The sequence below is a fragment of the Acanthopagrus latus genome, chromosome 11 (assembly GCF_904848185.1).
Source record: "Acanthopagrus latus isolate v.2019 chromosome 11, fAcaLat1.1, whole genome shotgun sequence".
Taxonomy (NCBI): Eukaryota; Metazoa; Chordata; class Actinopteri; order Spariformes; family Sparidae; genus Acanthopagrus; species Acanthopagrus latus.
Window position 1 is genome coordinate 15,111,526 of NC_051049.1, and position 19,660 is coordinate 15,131,185.

Here is a 19,660-nt window from a genome sequence, read left to right on the forward strand (position 1 = left end):
AAGTCCCATGAGTGGTGGTTGTTGATGGAGTCTGGAGCCCACTTGCCCGTCTGTGTTTTTGCCTGGCGGTGTCTGCATTCAATAGAGTCTGCATGATTGTTCCACCGCTGGACCTTATTGTGACGGGACATTTCCCAAAACAGACAAAAATAGCTGTTTAAGTCAAGACAGATTTTTACGGCACAATGGGTGAGATGTAGAAACAATGCCGGGGGAATGACTTGATGCCACAAGATACGACATCATCATTCAACAAGAATAGATTCACAAAGCTAGTGTGTTAAACAGTTATCTAAATCTGATTGTAAAATATATTGCCATAAAACTGTGCTACTTTGGCTGTGATGCAGCAAGAAATCAGCAAAGTAACCAGAAGCTAAAGTTAGCAAATAAATTTAGTGGAGTAAAAAGTACAATATTTGACTCAACATGTTGTGGGGTTGTAAAGTTCTAGTATGAAGTTGTAAAAATGGAAAATACTCTAGTTAAGTACATATACCTCCAAATTGTACTTAACTGCAGTATTTGAATGAATGTACTTCGTTACTTTCCATCACTGCCTGTACTTTAGTTGAGTTAATTATTTTGCTTTTTTCTCTACTACATTTATATATTACGCTTAGTTGAACTGCACCTTTATTTATTTACATTATCAATACTTTATTATTATTCTATTAATTATTTTATTGGCAATCTGACAAAAACAGACAGTAATCTGCTGAACATCGGATCCGATAATCAGCAAGACTAATAATATGATCCATCATTAAACACAACGGCTGAGAGCTATTTTTAATAACTTCTTTGCGTAGATTTTCCACGTAGTCACGTCTGTACGGTGTAGTTCCCCTCACACACACACACACACACACACACACACACACACACACACAACACACACACACACACACACACACACACACACACACACACACAGCAGTTAGCTTGAGGCTTTCCGATCTTTGCAGATTGCAGACGTCTTATCGCTCCGCTTGCCATTCTCCCACACTTGTTATCCCGTTTGCGTATGTTTGTGTGTGCGTTTGTTGAGTTCAACGCTTCGTCACGTTTGGCTGACTGCTTTAGGTGTGGAAGAAATGAAAGGAGCGGAGTCATTGAGGAATGATTAGGGCTAAAGGAAAAGAGTGATTCCAAGCTTGTTTATGGCGGCGCTGATAAGGCTAACAGAGACCGCTACGGTTGGCTGTAATGAGGTCAAACACACACACGCACACACACACAAACAAACAAGCCCACACGTTTGAATCATTTATTTATATCCACATCAGCAATTGACACACAGAAACAAGCAATGCAGTGCAATCAGAAATTCCACAAGACCTGCCAGGCAGTTTCTCAGGCTGCACACACACAAATGTGCGTGCACCAACCAAACTTCAACACACACACAAGCACGCACCGGGAATAATTAGGAAATTTCTCAACAGGTGAGTAACAGCATGACGTTTAGGCTCAGAGCAAATCTCCCAGCTGTATAAAGTCTAGAGAGGACATCCGCTTTGCAAACACATGGATGCTTACACACACACACCCACACACACACAATTATGCACACCCAGAGAGGCAAGTGTGCATGTGTATGTTTATATTTCTCTCCTTTATTCGTTTGACCCGTTGACCTCTTGTCGTAGCAAAGTAAGTAAAAATGACGATTGCTTCATTTCCATGCGATCTTCTCATATTTCAGGCATCTTATCTCCCCCAGACCTCCCCTCTTGGGAGTTTTATAAATACTTCAGTGTTATTAATGAATCTGAAATTCTCCCCCCTCCCCCCGCTTCTCTTGAACCATTTTTCTTCTCCTTCTAGCACTCAGGTCAGTGCCCCATCCCATCATCTCCCCAATCCCACAGCTGGACAGAGCTGATGGGAAAATGGTTTCCCAGAAGGCTTTGAGCTCCAGACAGGATCAAATAGTTTCTCACCTCTGCCTTTTGCTGTATTTCATCTTCCTTTAATTCAACTTTCAGCAGAACAGAGAGTAATAGCCTTTGATGAGCGATTTTTCTTTTTTTTCATTGTCTTTTCTTTTTTTTTTTGGCAACAGCAGATGCTAATGTGACTGGCTTCACTACAAGAACATCATCATACGTGAACGGACAGATCCTTTGCCCGATGTGAATGTTTGGCTTATCTATCTGGACTGATTTAGGTGAAAGGTTACAAGTGCACAGTGGACTGAGTTACCGCTGGCAGGGGTTCCTGGAAAAGTTTTGCTCTGGTGTAAAAAAAAAAACAAAAGCACCATAAACTTGTACAAATGGAAAGACTCGATACATTCTTACACAAAGTGGACATGTTGTCATTATGGGAGGATCTTAATTCATCGTGACGGATGTTGGTTATGAGCACAGAGGTTATGAATGAAACCGGAGATGTCTGGATGAGAAACAGAGGTTGCTAACAGTGGATTTAAGAGTGAATAGAGGATAGAAGAGAGGATCTGGTGAATGTTTTTGATCTATTGAGCAATTTGAACACTAATTAGACTAAATTACTTCCGAATGTTGTCAGCTGGACCCAGTCAGGATGTTGGATGGCCCCCTTGTCCTAACCTGCCCGCCCCTGCTTGCATGTGTCCTCTAAATTTACATGCGTAACGTACAGATGTGCATACCATGCGCGCATTTGTGAACACATGGAGCACACACGTTGATTGGGACATTGTGAGACGGGCAGCCTTTCTTCACTCTCTGTTATTTTGTGCTTTTTAAGAAAGCAGTGATTGCTGCTCCAGTCTTTAGTTTGGCTCGACGCTGCGGCTCAGACAGATGCTGTGTTTTTTCCTCCAGGCATGTGTATTTACACAGACACGCGTGTGCATGTGCGTGTAAAACAGAGTGAAGTGTTTGAGAAAGCCTGTGTATGCATATATATTTAATGCAGCGCACATGTATACAGTGTTGAACTTGGCTGCTGTGCGCATCTGTCTTAGAGATCAGAGTGTGGGAGAGTCCGATCTCTCAAAAGGGGATGCTGCTGATGTTCTCTTACAATCAAAGACTGAAGGGTTGGAGGCGTCATCAATTTGTTGTCCTCTGCATTTCCTTCTTATTTCTCTCTTCTTTACTCTCCATTTGAGAGTGTTTTTTTCTTTTTTTTTTAATTTACTCCAGTTACCTCTGCAGATGCGGTTATGCTTTTGCTCGTGTCTGTTTGTTGGTTGGTTGGTTAGTTATTGAAGAAATTTCTACGAAATTTGCCTCTCTTAAAAAAAAAAGGTCTGAGTTTTTTAAAGCAGGATTTGCTGACAATAAGAAAAATATAAAATAATGGCAGCTTTCTCCCTTAAGCTGGTTTTAAATGTTAATTTGTGGCATAGTAAGAAGGGAGTATTTTGCTGCAAGTGCGCATGGGTACACACCAACAAATGCGTGTGGTGGAAGGGTCGCCACTTCAGTGTGCCAAGGAGGCCACATGAAGAATGAGGAAGAGCAGAAGACAGACAGACAGACAGGAAGGACCTCAAGTGGGCAGAGAGAAATGAAGACAGATGGATGAGAGGGAGAGCTGGCATGAGCCCCAATCTGCACTCTGCATGCTCAGTTTGACCTACTTTATTTTCCCCCCTCTCTTTCTCATTTTTCTTTCTTTCTGCGTCTCCTGCTCTTTGCCCCATTCTCCGTGATCCCCTTTCATGTAACACAAGGAACCAATAAGTCCGAAGAGGGACTCCCACCAGACACCAGCGCTGATTCCTATCTTTCCATCTCGTTCTGTCCTTCAGCGTGCCGCTCTCTCTTTCTCCACATCTCGCTGTCACAGCCTTGGCTAGCCAACCATGAAGTTTGTTCTTTCATCTCCACTGCGACAATCTAACAATCAACTGTTTTAATGAAGGCTATATTAAGTTTGGCGCCACTGCAGAGAACTTAATAAGGGTTTCTCCCACAAGGGAAGCCATCATTAGGGTGTATGTGATTGAAAAGACGAACACCGTATTGCTAAAGTGGTTTCAGCATGAGGTCATTGTGCATGATTTCTGAAGTGCGTTTAACAGGATTATGCCATGGTTTCACTGGCAGACAGCAGTGTAACAAAGAGGCAAGGTGATAGGGACATTTTGTTCTCACAACGTTACCAAAGTTAGGATGGGCAATTTTAACACATCTGTTTAACTGCCATGAGACACGTGTGCTGCTTATGTGTTATTGGCAACAGATGTTTAGTGACGGCTTTGTGGCACAAAAGCTCATTGTCCCAAATATGCACTAAAATGCCACATTCATTTTCAGAATGAATGATCGTCATGAGGTGATTGCCACGGATGACCACACTGCTACTAGCTGGTTGTTTTGTCATATCGATGGAGACAGAGACCACCACTGTTCAGCCCACCACCGACTCCTAGTTATAGTACAAGAACGTGCTTTAGTTTGTCAATCCAATGGGTTAACTTATTATCACAGAGACTAAATACATAGCAGTCATTCCAGTCCTAATGCTAAGTTCCTGCTGAAACAGTGCGGACGTGTTTCGCAGTTCAATCTGAGCTGGTTTAGGAAGAAAATGCCTGAATCACGTGTCCTGATGTGATCCATAATGCTGCTACCAGCAGTCATACGGTTCTGGTAAAAACACGCTACTTGAAAATGCTCCTCTTTGTAAGCTGATTGTTGATCCAAAGACTAAACACATGAAGCAATTAAACTGCAAAGACGTGTTTACAGGTTGAGTGAGTCATCTGTCTATGCCAACTCTTTTTCCACTTCCAGTGAAATTAAGAGAAAAACGAGAGGAAAGAGTGCTGACTCAGTTGAATAGATATTACTGGAAATATGCCCTCTCAATTCCTTTGAAATTCCTCATCTATGCCCCTAATCTGGTTTCATTTAATGCTGCGCCAGATGTGCTCCAGGGAAATGAATCACTGTTTTATTGTTTGGTCAATCACATTTCAATCAGTTGCTAACTAACGATGGGTTTGTGCCTCTTTCACTCCGCAGACTACAGGACTGGGCCATGTTTCACCCAGGTGAACAACCAGATGTGTCAAGGCCAGCTCAGCGGAATCGTCTGCACCAAAACCCTCTGCTGCGCCACCATTGGTCGAGCGTGGGGCCACCCCTGTGAGCAGTGCCCCGCCCAGCCACACCCCTGCAGGAGAGGCTTCATCCCCAACATCCGCACTGGAGCCTGTCAAGGTCAGTTTGGAGCAAACCTTGACACGTCTTCTTTTTAACGTCTTTTCAACGCACTCGACAGCACACACGTGATCTCCACAATAAACACTGCAGCCATTACTTTATCTATCATCATCTCAGCCGCCATCCCTGCTCACAACATCCTCGCGCCGGTGTTTAACAACACTGGGGATGTTTACATGTACACACTCGGCTTCATACCGGCTCGTGTTTCCCTATTAAGGTCTTTTAAAGCAGAAGCAGCACGAATGCATCCGCTTATTCCTGCAAAAACTCTAAACAGTGAACAGCTTATGGTTTTTTTTTCATTCATGCGTCAGTGTTTCTGTGATAAATCAAGCAGGTCACAGCTGTCACATCACCCTTTCTTTAAAGAATGTGAGTTTATCTTTACATGGCTTAAACTGCTAAGAGCTAACACACCGCATCCCGTCAACAGAACAAAACACTTAACCGTTCTTTACAGGTACTTTAATATAACAGAATCAAGCAGCTCTGACTGCACGGGTCGAAAATAGTGTTATATGGAGATTATAAGATAGAAAAAAAAATTGAGGAAAATATGAACTCAGACTGACCTTCTTTCATCAACATTCCTGCTGCTGGTGCCCCAGAACCCCCTCGCACTCTCGCTGCATGCCTCTCTAATAACCTATGGACCTAACCAGACTAAGCAATAAGACTGCATCAATACATGACACATGTGGAGGTCGTGTCCCTTGTTGTATTAGCCTAGTCAGGTTAGTTTTTGACATGGAGACACCCAGCACCACCCCTCACAGACTGTGGTGGCTGATGTCTCGTTGAAGCCGTCACAGAGGGAGAATGTTGCCTGAACCTCACTCCACCCGGCCACTAGATATCAGAGCTAAGGACATTAGGTTCATCTATTCATGCAGAGAACTTGGGAATTACAGCAAACTACTAAAAAGACAAACTATCGATCCAGTGATATACAGTATTGTGTCAGACTCCCCTGACAGTTTGACTGACCAGAGTCATAACTTCATGACTCCTTGCGGTAATCGTCTTGCAGTCTATCAAGCAGAGGTTCCAAAAAGTACACACATTCTTTACGCAAGTAGAGGTCCAAATACTAAATCAGTACTTCAGGTTCAGGTTCATCATCTTTACTTGAGTAAACATAAGAAAACACAGGCTCTGAAATGTAAAGAACTCAGTGTAAAAGTAAAAAGTGTCCCTCTCTGAAGCACATGTCTTCCGGCCAAATTTGTGCAAAGCTAACTGAACCTCGCGTCATATTGATATAATTCAAAGACTGTTACACTTAGTTGTTCCATCTGAGCGGTTTGCAGACACACTGGAAAGATATTTAATTGTTAAATCTCAATCCCAGGACATCAAACACCAACATTTTGGATTGGCAAAGCAGCTAAAGTAAAGTAACAAGCCTGTTTTGAAAAAGTAAGGAATAGAGGATTTATTTTTTTTGTACAGATACCTAAAAAAAAGTACAGTAAAAAAGTATTTACTTACTTCCCACCGCGGGGATGAAGTATCACAGAATTGCACAATAGTGATACTATCGTTATCGTCGGCAATCGTTCATGACTTACTTTTTGTTCCCACCCTTGTTGTTCACATTCACAACAGACAGTCACACATGGTGGGCTTATTTGAATAGATTGTCCAGTATCCAAATCTCTGCCCACATCTCCCAATCATCCAGCAAATCAAATAATGATGAAGTGAAACAAGATGGCCTGTCTATCGCGCTTGTATTTCAAGACATCTGTCTCTGTTTTTGTGCATATATAATGTGTGTACGCGCATGCACAAAACCTGCCTGTGCAGAATTGGGTGGAGTGGCCCAGTTGTGTTTATGCGGATCGCTTTGGGTCCTTATATTACCATGAAACTGACTGTCACTTTAACCTTTTCATCAACTGCTCTTGCAGCTTTATACTGTATGTTCATATTCTTAGAATGCATGCAGGCGCGTGGGTTAGGCAGACAAAATGTTTCAATGTAATGGACCTAATGTCTTCAACATGTAAAGTGCTCTCTCAAATGTTATTGCCTCTTGTTATTGGAAACTTTTAATTCAGCGTTCATATATTCTACTAACAACTTTATGAATGCAGGGCCATGAAGGAGCATTTAAGTAGAAAAGCATGAGGGCGGAAAATATACTGTGTGTACCAACAATTAGTGATGTACATATGCCTGGCAAATAGATAGACATGTGTTTCAAAGGTACGAAAGACAGGCTTCCATAAGATATAGTAATAACCCACTCAGTTATGTGTATATGCCTGTAAAGGATATTTATGAGTGTAATTCAAAAAGGTAATACATCTGGGATGAGCAACTGGTTTGTATTTAGCTCCACGACTTCCTTTCCTTTCGTTGTGGCAGCCAGGCTGCTCATATGTTTGAGATATGCCAGTGTGAGACGATCACTCATCTCCCTGTGGCACATATACCTCCTCTTTTACCCTCCTTGTTTTCACTCTCCTCCTGCTTACACACACACCAAAGACAGCCAATCGCCAGTGAGCCTAGAGCAACGTCTTGCTGGCAGCTGTACAAAGGGCACCTGACCATGAATCCAAATGTAAGGATTGAGGTCAAGGCTCCACATCTTTCTTTCTTTCTTTCTTTCTTTCTTTCTTTCTTTCTTTCTTTCTTTCTTTCTTTCTTTCTTTCTTTCTTTCTTTCTTTCTCTCAACATCTTGCTGAGCGATTTCCTCAACACTAGACAGTGTGTTCTGCATTTGAAGCAGAAATTGAAAGTATTCAGTTCATTAGAAACAGACTCTGAGATAAATATAAACCTACTGTGTGTGTGCGTGTGTGTGCAGACCCACTGTTTCTTACAGGAACCCATCTTAAATACTGGTAAAAGTGACTCACAGTGAATGCTGGGAAAAACTTACATTTAAGAAGCAGTTTCCTGTTCTAATAAGAGCAGTGCGTCTTCCTGGAAGTGGTCTCAGGCGTAACAGGCAGCACCATTTTGTACCTGTATAAAAGAATAATAAAGAACAGTTTTTCAGCAACAGAAAGTGTGCTAGAATCATGCTGTACAATATCTTTTTGACTTTGTTTTGTTTATCTTTGTAATTGCTGGTGTTACTCTCTTTTAATCCAATGCTCTGCAGATGCCAGTAATTATTGGAAGCTTTGCTCACTTTGGGCTCTTTGGGCTCTCACTTAGGCTCACTTTGCTTTGCTGTCTTTCCTTCATTCTCTTAGATGTGGACGAGTGCCAGGCAGTGCCAGGTCTTTGTGCTGGAGGTAACTGCATCAACACCGTTGGATCCTACGAGTGTAAATGTCCCGCTGGCCACCGTCAGAGTGAAACTACCCACAAATGTGAAGGTGAGTCTGAAAGATGGTTTAACAGCAATGAAAGATCCCTTCGTAACCCTGATCAATGATCAGACCACAGGGAGTAGCGGCCATCTGTGATCTGCAGCTATTATTTTTGTTAAATGACCAGAGGATGAATGACACTGCCGACATTTTAAACACACTTCCTACAGGAGAGAGACGCGAGGACGTTGACGTGGCAAAAATGAAGCAAAGAAAATGATTAAAATCTGTCTGATACAATGATGTTCATTGACAAGCAATCAAATGAAACGTGGGTTTGAACATTGATGGAAACATTCGGACTCAACCAAACAAAACATGTAACATAATTCCAGTTGTCTTTACACATTTGAATGCAGAAATGTAATATCTTTAAACTGAGATAAGCAGATTTTTAAAAGAATCATAAATTCTAGCTCCCTCTGAGGATATACAAGGCTGACTGTGAGGCAATGAAAAAACAAAGATCTTAGTTTCGGATGATTATGCACTAATAAAAACTTAATAATGAATATAATGTTCAATTCCTGCCCCTAAATCCCTGTAAATCCTGCACACTGGACCTTTAACAGCGAGACAGTCATGGACGGTTCACTTTACGATATCTCCGGGTGTGCTGGAATCAGTTGATAAACCTCTACGGGGCGTTTAAAAAGTGACGACATGTTCCGAGTTAAATAAGTTTGGACCTGTGCACGTCAACACACACACATGCACACGCATAGTGGATTCCCATTACAATGTGTTGATTGGATGGAATTTAAACAATGCCCAGGCTAAACAGTCTGATAGTTAGCCAGGCAGGGGTTGTGTCTCTTGGACTGAGGCCGATGTGTTCTTAGTCTTTAGGGAGGCTTAACAGAAAGCTCTTAAACTGTTCCAGCCAGATGATATCTATTCTACTGAACAGGACCGAGGCCTCAAGCTGCGATAGAGCGTATCAGTGCGTGAATTATTATCCAAATTCTCCTTTTATTAACTTGTAGCATGAGCTGCACCAGGAAGAAAACAAGTCTTCATCACTGCCCCAGGACACAAAATAAATAGCGTCCCCACCTTCTGATTCATGAGAAGCAATTACCATGGCACTCACAGAAAGTGATTTATGTCACAGTGGATGAAGGAGGAAACAGGGAGGATGACTTCACTAAATTCACCGAAGTCCTTGTTGAAGTTGTGGTTTTGGGTGAACGTAAGAAGAGACTGAGCGCTTCCAGAGGGATGCTGAGCTGTGCTCGACAGAGATTTTGGGCGTGGATGTTACATTCCAGCTGGTACCAAACAGCACTTAGAGCAGTGAGGAGTGATACTACGGGCAGACTCAAGGACACTCCTGTAACCTTTCTACCCTCTCCACCACATTTTTCTCATTACGTTACTTCGGCATATTGGAAAGAAAAGTGGCTACTGGTGTTAATGTGATTGACAAAATAGAGAGAGAGACTAAATAAAACAGTTGGTTCTCTGAGATGCTGATGGGGCTGTGTATCCTTCTTTGATACTTTTATGACACCAACCGAATTGCAGTGATATCATAGAGCATCGACAGTAGTCTTGTCACTCGCTGCCAAATTTTTATACTAAGGAGTTAATCTTAGTGTCAGTTGTCTCAAGATCTTAAAGACCTGTTGATTGGTCATCTTGGGCATGTTGAACAAACACTAGGTTACACCCAGAGACGGGGCTCACCACTTTCATAGCGTAATGTAATATTTTGTCAAAATTAATTTCATAAAATTGGTGTCAAACAAAATTGATTTTTTTGGTCTTTTTTTTTAACAATGCCAAACCCAAAAGAGTGATGAGAGCTTAATTGTCAACAAGGCACCATTAAAAGTTAAAGGTAGCTCAACTTTGATTTGTAGCATGTCGCACGCGTCATGTAGCAACAAGTTCTGAGCGTCAAAAAATTGTCCACACATGGCCTGAGATTGTATCGGTCCCAGTGAAGTGAAACAGGATTGGAAAACCACTTTTAAATTACTTTATTCAGCGAATGAAGTTTAAAAGTTCACTCATTGTTTCTGCTTAGCCGTTGAAGAAAAAGGACTGAGCTGTTGTTGTCTGGATTTATCATGTGATTTCCTCATTTGACCCACGCAGACTGAGGAGAGAAATAGTTCAGTGTTTGTAAAGCCCGTAAAGACAATAGAGCCATTGTGAACGTATCGTAAGTCTTGGATCTGACCAGGTCTTCTGGGGAAAGTTTTTTGTTTTTATATTTAGTGCACAAACAGCCTCACTGAGAGCTTTCGGGGTGAAATTAGCGAGGTTTTGGAGCAGTTAACATGACCCGCAGTTAAGATGTCACGGGCGTCTGATCGCTTTGGGCACAACAAGGCACCTGGTTTAACGGCCTTCTCTTGGTTCAGACTGTGCTCAGCGGTCTCCCCCTCCTCTTCCTCTTTCTGCCTTTTCTGCCTCTCCCTCCATTTTCCTTCCATAAATACAGTCCTTTGGCTTGAAACCAGCTGTTAGTGCTGAACAAAGAAACACTTACGGCATCTTGGAGACTTTCTCATTACGCACGCGGACCTCCCCGTTGCTTTGACTCGCGCCGTGCAAATACACACACAGACACACACATGCACACACACACACACACACAGACAATTTAACACATCGGAGCTTAGGTTAGATCAAGCAGCAGAATCTGGCAAAAATACATATGTGACATAAAGTTGATGAGAGTTAAAGATACATACACACAGTTACACATGGCGGATTTGATGCCTCAGGTGTTAATATTTACTCAGGTGACACACATTTCCCTCCGCACACACACATTCACACACACACACACACACACAGCCGGTCCCACAGCGCCCCGTCTGTGTGGAGCGTAATGTCTGGCGTGCTGTTGCCGCTGCTGACACAAGGTTTATTCGGCTGGGTTTTTACAGCCTCACCTAGGCCTTCTGCCACCGCTGTCAGACAGGAGTCAGCAGGGGAAGAACGGCCTCTTTGCTTCCCACGGCAAGCGTTACTACGCACCACCACGCTGTCTGAGACACACGCACATGCACACAGGAAAACACACACAGATTTGAGTTACACGCTCTTTACTCCTAGAAAGGCAAACACTGACACGCCCTTCACTTTTCCAACTGAGCGCACACATACATTACGGCACGCACCGCTTCTGCACTAATGCTGTAATTATGCCCCGCAGTGGTGCAGTAATTACGTATGCGTATAAATAAGCGTGACACATCATAAAAAACCCAATACCTTCTGGAACTTCACTTTGGGTTCCCCCCGTCATGGAGCAATGAGGCCCCCCCTCTCACTGAATAATGCAACTTAATTCCACCATAAAGTGCACCACACCAGGGTGGGCTCTGCCAAGTCCAGGTAATGTCAGACACACACACACATTTCAGGAATTTCTGAGGCGAAGCATTTAAATAAGGTCACCTCATTCGCTTTAACCGGGGGACTTTTGTATTATGGCCCTTTCTCTCGGTTTGGTGGTCATTTTGTAGACTGAGGCAAATTAAGATACCACATTTGGAAGTATAATCAAGTTGAATGAGAGGTATTCATAGATTGAATTGCAGGGTTCACTGTGACTACAATGATCATCATGACCTGCACATATACTTGATTACTTGTCTGAATCATAAGTTTGCACTGTTTTCTCATCTTGTTGTACAAGTTGGCAGTGTTTTCCAGCATGACCAGAAAGAAACATTTTGATTAATTACTTAATCAACTTACACAGTCTAAAAGTGGCCAAATTACATTAAAACTAGCAGATATTTGTTCAAGTAAAGAAGGCTGTGATGACTCATGCATTAGTGAGCGCTGCTCCTGTTCTTCTTCTCTAGCTGAATTTCTTGCACTTTCCCCCGTTAGATTTTTCCCGTCATGTACTCGTCTTCACAAGCTTGAGTTTTAGTCTGAGCAGAGCAGCACACACCCGAAGCGAAGCAATTCCACTTTTGTCAACTGCGGATCCATTTGGTTTGCTTAATTTTTCCCCAGGGAGAATCGGTTACTCCAACGCAATAAACTTTTACTGCAGCGTGCTACTGCATCTTTCCAAACAAAGACGTTTTGAACAGCGAAACATTTGTCCAGAGCTGGCTCGCTGCGGTGCACTCAACAGATGTGTCCGGTGATATGGTGGACTGAGGGATTGTTATGATGTGACTGTATGTTTGGTGTGTGTTTCAGATATCGATGAATGCAGCACCATCCCTGGTGTGTGTGATGGAGGAGAATGCACCAACACTGCCGGTAGCTACGTGTGCACCTGTCCGCGAGGCTTCATCTCCAGCACAGACGGCTCCAGATGTGTGGGTGAGTCTCACACACACACACACACACACACACACACACACACACACACACACACGTAGACCACTAATTCTAATTCCGGTACTTCTCCCTTCTCTCATTCGTGCACTTCCTCACCACCTGGCTGGCCAAAAGCTTCACATCTGGCCGCTAACTTCATTCCCTCCATCACTGCTTCCTGGAGCACTGATGAGTCAAGCTGGCCCGTGTGGTCAACATGCAGCAGGCAAAACACACAAAACACTTGCAATCGCTATTTGGCCTTGACAGCATCTAATGTTAGTGGCCCTCTGACTCATTCACACACACACACACACACATGCAGACACACATACACCGCATACTTCTCTGACAAGTCCCATGAAACACTGCCAGGTGTTAATCTATTCCTGCACTCCTCACCCCTCATGGCAGCCACAGAGAAACACAACCAGGTGTTAATATATTACTTCAAGATTTAGCCCCGAAAACAGACAGCTCAGGGTCTGCCTGTTTAACCCCATCAGTATCACACATCCTGCTAAAGCTCCTGTAGCGACGTAAAACCTCTGGATTGCTGTAATTGAAAACGTTTCCCGGAGTTCCATCTTTCATTGTAAATTGTGTCCTCGCTATTTCAGTTATTTTCGTGCAATCCATCCTCCTTCACCAGTGAAGGATAATAAGCGTCTCTGTTTTACTTTGGAAAAACAGATTAAATGGGTTGAAAATACCAAGATGAACAGAGTCATGTGCCCACACACGCACATACATAACAGGGTGGGGGTCTCGCAGGTAGTGTGTGAGCTTGTTTGTCGTGTGGTGGATTGTTTAGCATCAGTGCGACAGGCATGTGGTGCTGTTTAAGAGAAAAGAAAGGCAAACAAAAGATAACCCCACTAACCTCAACATGGTGGAACAAGCACACTCTATGAAACCAAAAGTAAGTGGACACCCTAATATTAAAACCCGAAGGTCATTTTATCATATTTCATAATTATGGCATTAATATGCTGCTTTAGAAAGGCTTTTCTGTCCTGTGAAGACTTTCCACAAGAAGTCTGAAACCTGGCAGCGGGGATAATCGGCTAAATCCATCTCAAAGTTGCTGGATGGAGTTGAGGTTAGGGCTGTGTACAAGCCAAGTTGTTCTGCACCAAACTTGGAAAATCATTCCTGCATAGTTGTAGCATTATATGTCTTTCATATTAATACAGGGAATGGCAAAATCTGTAATTGTATTCAAGCTCACTGTTTGCTTCACTTAGTCTGTCACGTTTTTTTTTTTTTTGCAAACATGGACCAACGCACAGGACACACACACAGAGGCAAGCAGGTACAGGAAACACAAGTGACAAAAATGTTGACAACCAAAACCCAAAGAACAAAAGGGCAGGCTAAGGAAAATACCAAAAAAAAGACAGAAATCCAGGAGGAACAAATCAGGAACGCTGAAGGACCAGGGATGAGCATAGATACATACATAGAGACACTAATGGTGGTGGCTGCCATGCAAGGTGCTGCTGACCAGCACATCAGGAGCAGTTTTGGGGTGCAGACCAGGGGAACTGAACCAGCTACCTTCCGATAACTAGACGCTGGCTCTACCCTTGATCCATAGCCGCTCACCTAAATACAAACACGTGGGAGAGAGAACGCTGGGAACACAAGTGAGCAGGAAGTAGAAAGTTACAACCAGACACAAGGATATAACTACAAGATAAAACAGGAAATAACTAGCCAAAAAAACAAATCCGTCACGTAGACACGTACCACTAAACCATCAGAGAGAGGCAGAGGGTGAGGGAGGAAGGCAGCCATCATGACTAAACTTGAAGAGAATAAAACGTTTTAAACATGACCTTGTTTGTGAACATTTCTGCCTGAGTCACTTCAGATAGATTTTCATTGGCAATGGTGGTTGTTTAACAATGAACAAAACAACTCAATGATCCCACTGGCAGAATATACGGAACAAAAAGTAGTTTGTTCGCCCTGCTGCCATCTGGAAACACATACAGTATCCGCTGCCATACCACCAGACTACAGGGCAGCTTCTTTCCCCGTTAGACTCCTCTACTCATCCTTCTACACTCCATTTTCTAAAATGTAGTTCATTTTTATACCCTTGTGTTTTAAAAAATGCTCCCAAAAAATGTACCTTGTAACCTTTTGTGAAATCAAAATTGTCAAAAGATCAAAATTGGTAATGCGGGGGGAAACAATGGCCAGCATGTGAAAGGAGGAAAAGGAGAAAAGACGATGAAGAGGTTAAGGAATATGGGCTGTGTTTCCTGAAAAAAAAAAAAAAACCCACTGCATTGGCAGGAAAAGTGAAAGATAATTGGGATCATTAGAATACAGCCCTGCATGCCTGTGTCGGCATGTGTGCACGAGAAAGTGGATCACACATTGACACAAAGCTCAGATCACCCATACCCAAAAAACGTTCTCCATCTGCCTGACTTTATGCGTGTCCATATTTTTTTCTTTTTGAACCTTTTCCATTGTCATCCCCTCTCTTCCTTCCTCTATTCTCTCTATATTATTCTCTCTCTTGATCACACCAAAGCTCGATTTGTCAGCGAACAAGTCACAGATTTGAAGTAGAAAGTCTCTCTGTTTGGATTGTCTCCTTTTATCTCACTTTGTCCCTTTTGGCTGCTTTGTCTTTCTTTTTTAACTGTTTATCTCCCAAACCGAAGCGTCCTTGCGCTCTCGTCCTTGCTTATCTATCTTACGTGTTTCCTCTTGGACCTTTTTTCCCCCCTCTTCTCCCATCCCCTGACATCTGGATCCTTCACCTCGCAGCCTGCTGAAGGGAACGAGAGAAAAGGGAGAGCAAATAAAACAGGTGCCAGACACAACCCCCGAATATCCTTCCTCCGTCTGTGTCCTACTTCCAAAACGGACAGGACCAGATTGGGAGGAGACAGACGCAAAGATAAGCAAACCCAAACAAAACCAGACTAGACCGGGTCAGGTCCAATCCATCTTTTGGGCTATTCCAAACCAGTGACGGAAGAGTCTGCTTGTTTCTTCTTTGCACGGCTGACACAATTTGATTAAGTTTCCCGCAGTGTCTGATCTCATTTCCTTTTTTGTGGCGAATAAAAGAGAGTGAAATGTTTTCACGTGGCTGATTTCTGGCAGTTTTTGCCCTCTCGTTTCAGAAGCAGGATGTATAGTTCTGGCCCCGTGTGGCTCGAGGTGTGTCGGCCTGTGTTTTGTGGGATGTGCTGTAGACTAGTGGGAGGAGGGGGGGGCGGGGGGGGCGGGGGGGCTGACAGTAATCAGAGCCTAATGCCCTGAAACACGGTGGGAGCATGAAAAAAAAAAAAAAAAAAAAAAAAAAAAAGACCTGTCCAGTCAGTCAGTCTGTAAAAACACCTCACCAAATGAAAGCATGTGCTTGTGTAGTGGAGCAACACCAGCGAGCAAACCACCGTCTGGATCCAATTTAAGTCATCATCATCCTCATCAGCAACCCCTCCCCCCCTTCTCCCTCTCCACCGGGCCTCCAGCTCGGTCCTTCCTTTGGGACGTTAGTTTGCGTTGTGTGTGTTTATGTACATGTATGCGTGTACACAAGCATACCAGTGTGTATTTGTGCATGTTTTGTGCCCATGGATATGTATCGGAATGCATATCTGTTTGTGTAATTGCATGTCAGTGTGTGCGTACTGTACTGTATGCGCTCCGAGACAGAGCGCAGCCGCTCATGTTCTATCTAATTGGCAAGAATTGCTCCACATGGAACTGATTAATTCCAGACTGCTGGCTCATTAGTGAGTTAATCGACTTGTCCTCCTCTCTCCCTCTCCCCCTTCGTTCTGCCTTTCCTTTCCTCCCCGTTTTTTTTTTTTTTCTGTAGATGCGCTTAAAATTCCCTCTCACATATGTTGTTCGCTTTCTAAAATAATACACATGCGCTCTCTCCCTCTCGCTCTGCCTTTTACTTTCTCTTGGTATTTTCCTAAATACCCAGAAAAGCCCCCTGTCTTCCTCTCCATTTACTCCTCACACACGCTCTTTGAACCGCAGCCCCCTCTCCTGCCCCATTGACCCTGACCTGGCAAACTGTAACAAATAAGACCCCCTTTTTGGAGGCCCTTCAGATTCCTGCAGTCAGTCGAGACCCCAGGCAACCTTTCCCACTGCCAGACCATAAAGAAGCTTCCTCCACAGCCACCATGGAAAGGCCAGGCCGGCCCCTCTGACTTACGGCGCTGCTGTCGTGAAAGCAGCGATTACCTGTAACCTTTTCCCACATGTAATGCAGCGTCAGTGGCAGACAAAGTGCTTGAGTTGCTGCTAGAAGTGCTGTTTTTTTGAAAGAACAACTCAAGTCCGGGCCGAACAGCAGCACTTCACTGCCCTCTCTGGTTGAGGTTCAACACTCTGACCCAGCAGCCTTTATGGGAGCTGTTGGTGTGACGTGATGCACCTGTAGCTACACCTAACAGCAGCGATGTTTTCATGTAAAATGTTTATTCATTCTGTTTGAAGATTACAGAACTACTGTTCAAATAGGTGGGATAAATAGGGTCTGGTGTTCACATGCAACAACAACAACAAAGATGTGTGACATGCTAAAAAAGTGATGCCATGTTATGCAGACCTCTTCCTGAAAGGCAGCCAGAAAATAATCAGGTTATATCGTTCACTTATTGACATATTGACTAGTTTATGAAAAGTTTTGATTGACTGTAATCGGAATACCAGGATCCATGTAAATGTGGCTGCTGATGTCACCTGAAAGATGTTTTATCTAACAACTGTCTTTTCATGACTGTAACAAGAGACACATGAAACATAATGAGAGACATCAGACATGTGCATCTTTCTTATTTGACTTCAGTGTGATGGCCTCTTCAGCTTAATTTTTTCTGCTTTGCTGCCTGCTGACTCATCTCATCCTGCAAATGCATCTCCTCTTCCTCAGATCAGCGTGTGGGCACCTGTTTCTCTGCTCTGGCTAACGGACGCTGCGCTGCCGAGCTGACCGGCCAGTACACCAAGATGCAGTGCTGCTGCGACACGGGACGCTGCTGGGCTCTGGGACAGGTCCCTGAGATGTGCCCCGTCAGGGGCTCTGGTGAGTAAACCAGGAAAACGGGACACAGAACAGCAAATCCCTCATTTCACTTGTTGACAACCGCACACGGTTCAAACAACATCTGCACCAGCTGTTCCCAAACAAAAGAGATGGTTATAAGCATGAAATCAGGACAGAACATCCATCACCTTCTCCCACTGCAGGCAAAAAGCTGGCAGACTCCACAATAGATTATCTGGGACTTGGCATGAGCACAGGCGGTAAATAAAGTAATGACAGACAAAATGTTTCACAAGCCAAATTAGTTCAACACAGTAACATTAAACTGGACAAGTCTGACGCTCCTAGAGAGAGCTCTGAGCTTGTGCGCGTGTGACAGAGAAGGAACAGCCTGAGCTGTAACTGATGAGCATGATGTCATGAGCACAAAAAGAAAAAATATGGAAAAGATTTGTGTGAGTATAACGACCCCTCATCTCTTTAGTCGAGTTGGAACTCAGAAAAGTCTGCCCCTGCGTGAGACTGTGTGATCCATAACTGATCTGTCACTGATCTTCTTTCAAATGCCAAAATAAGTGTGTGTGTGTGTGTTTGTGTGTGAGTTTGTGTTTAATTCACTTTGTTTGTCAATTTAAGTGCAGAACATACAAACTGTTCTTACTGTGTGTTGTTGTATGAACTGGTTTTGCACGCTGTGTGTTGTATGGACTGTCTGATGGCTGCGGTGCTGTGAAAAGAAATCTCCCTTTGGGATAATAAAGTCCAAGTCTAAGACTAAATACACACAAACATACCCGGCTGGTCACACAAACAGATGATTAAATGATACGCTGCACTCGCTGTAACTACATGCCGAAGCAGGACAGTGTACTGTAGATCATTTTTCACATATTACTTGGTCAGGCTGTGCTCCAGGCAAAGCTCCACTTAAAGCAGTAAAACTCGTACAGTTAGGCAGTCAATTTAATAACAAATGTCAAAAAAGACAAACATTTACTGCAAAGTGCAGTGGCCTTTCTGCTATTCTACGATTCTAGGAAACACTGAGTGAGTTTTAAGTGTGAACAGTTGGACTTTGAGTGCTCGGGGTGATCCAATGTGCCTGTGAGTCTAAATCACTGTAATCCATATAAACTGTTTAAACACAAACTCTTTGTTGATGAAGAAGTTCTCCCTCAGTTTCATCTGGAGACATAACCGACTGAAGAATGTGTCAACTGATGCGTTTAATCTCTTTCTCTCTTGTAGACGAGTTTAGACGCCTGTGTATCGTGGGCGTCGCCCAAGGACACGGCCTCCCTAACGGCTACCCCAATGGACACTTCCCCAACACCAACGGCAACGGGTTCAATTATGGATACAAGTTCCCCCCCAATGGTAACGGTAATGGAGGCGTCGGTGGCAATGGAGGGGGAAGCTTTGGAGGGAACGGAGGAAGCTTCGGGGGCAATGGAGGAGGACTTCTCACCCACACACATATAGGTGAGTCTCTCTGTGGACCGGCACTAGATTAAAGGCCTTGTTTTTAGAGAAAATGATCTGGATACGATGATCTTTCTGAGTGTTTAAATTGTCGGCTGTCTGCATCCAGGCACGGTGTCTGTGAATGACTCCATCGACGTCTGCAAACATTTCACCAACCTGTGTCTGAATGGACGCTGCATCCCGACGCCGACAAGCTACCGCTGCGAGTGCAACATGGGCTACAAACAGGACGTTCGTGGGGAGTGTATCGGTAAGAAACGGGCTCACACACACCATGTGTGTCCATGCAGTTATCTCTGAGGCACATAGGCAGACGCTGCGCCTCTGTGAC

General features: G+C 43.6%; 1 protein-coding gene across 1 annotated transcript in view; it reads left to right on the forward strand.

The window, feature by feature from the left end:
• Positions 1-19,660, forward strand: part of fbn2b (fibrillin 2b) — a 73,341-nt gene that overhangs the window by 30,348 nt on the left and 23,333 nt on the right. The window contains exons 8-13 of the mRNA XM_037115686.1: positions 4,968-5,165; positions 8,385-8,510; positions 12,684-12,809; positions 17,731-17,883; positions 19,093-19,326; positions 19,436-19,579. Of these exons, the coding sequence (XP_036971581.1) occupies positions 4,968-5,165; positions 8,385-8,510; positions 12,684-12,809; positions 17,731-17,883; positions 19,093-19,326; positions 19,436-19,579 (981 nt within the window). The remainder of the gene's footprint in view (positions 1-4,967; positions 5,166-8,384; positions 8,511-12,683; positions 12,810-17,730; positions 17,884-19,092; positions 19,327-19,435; positions 19,580-19,660) is intronic.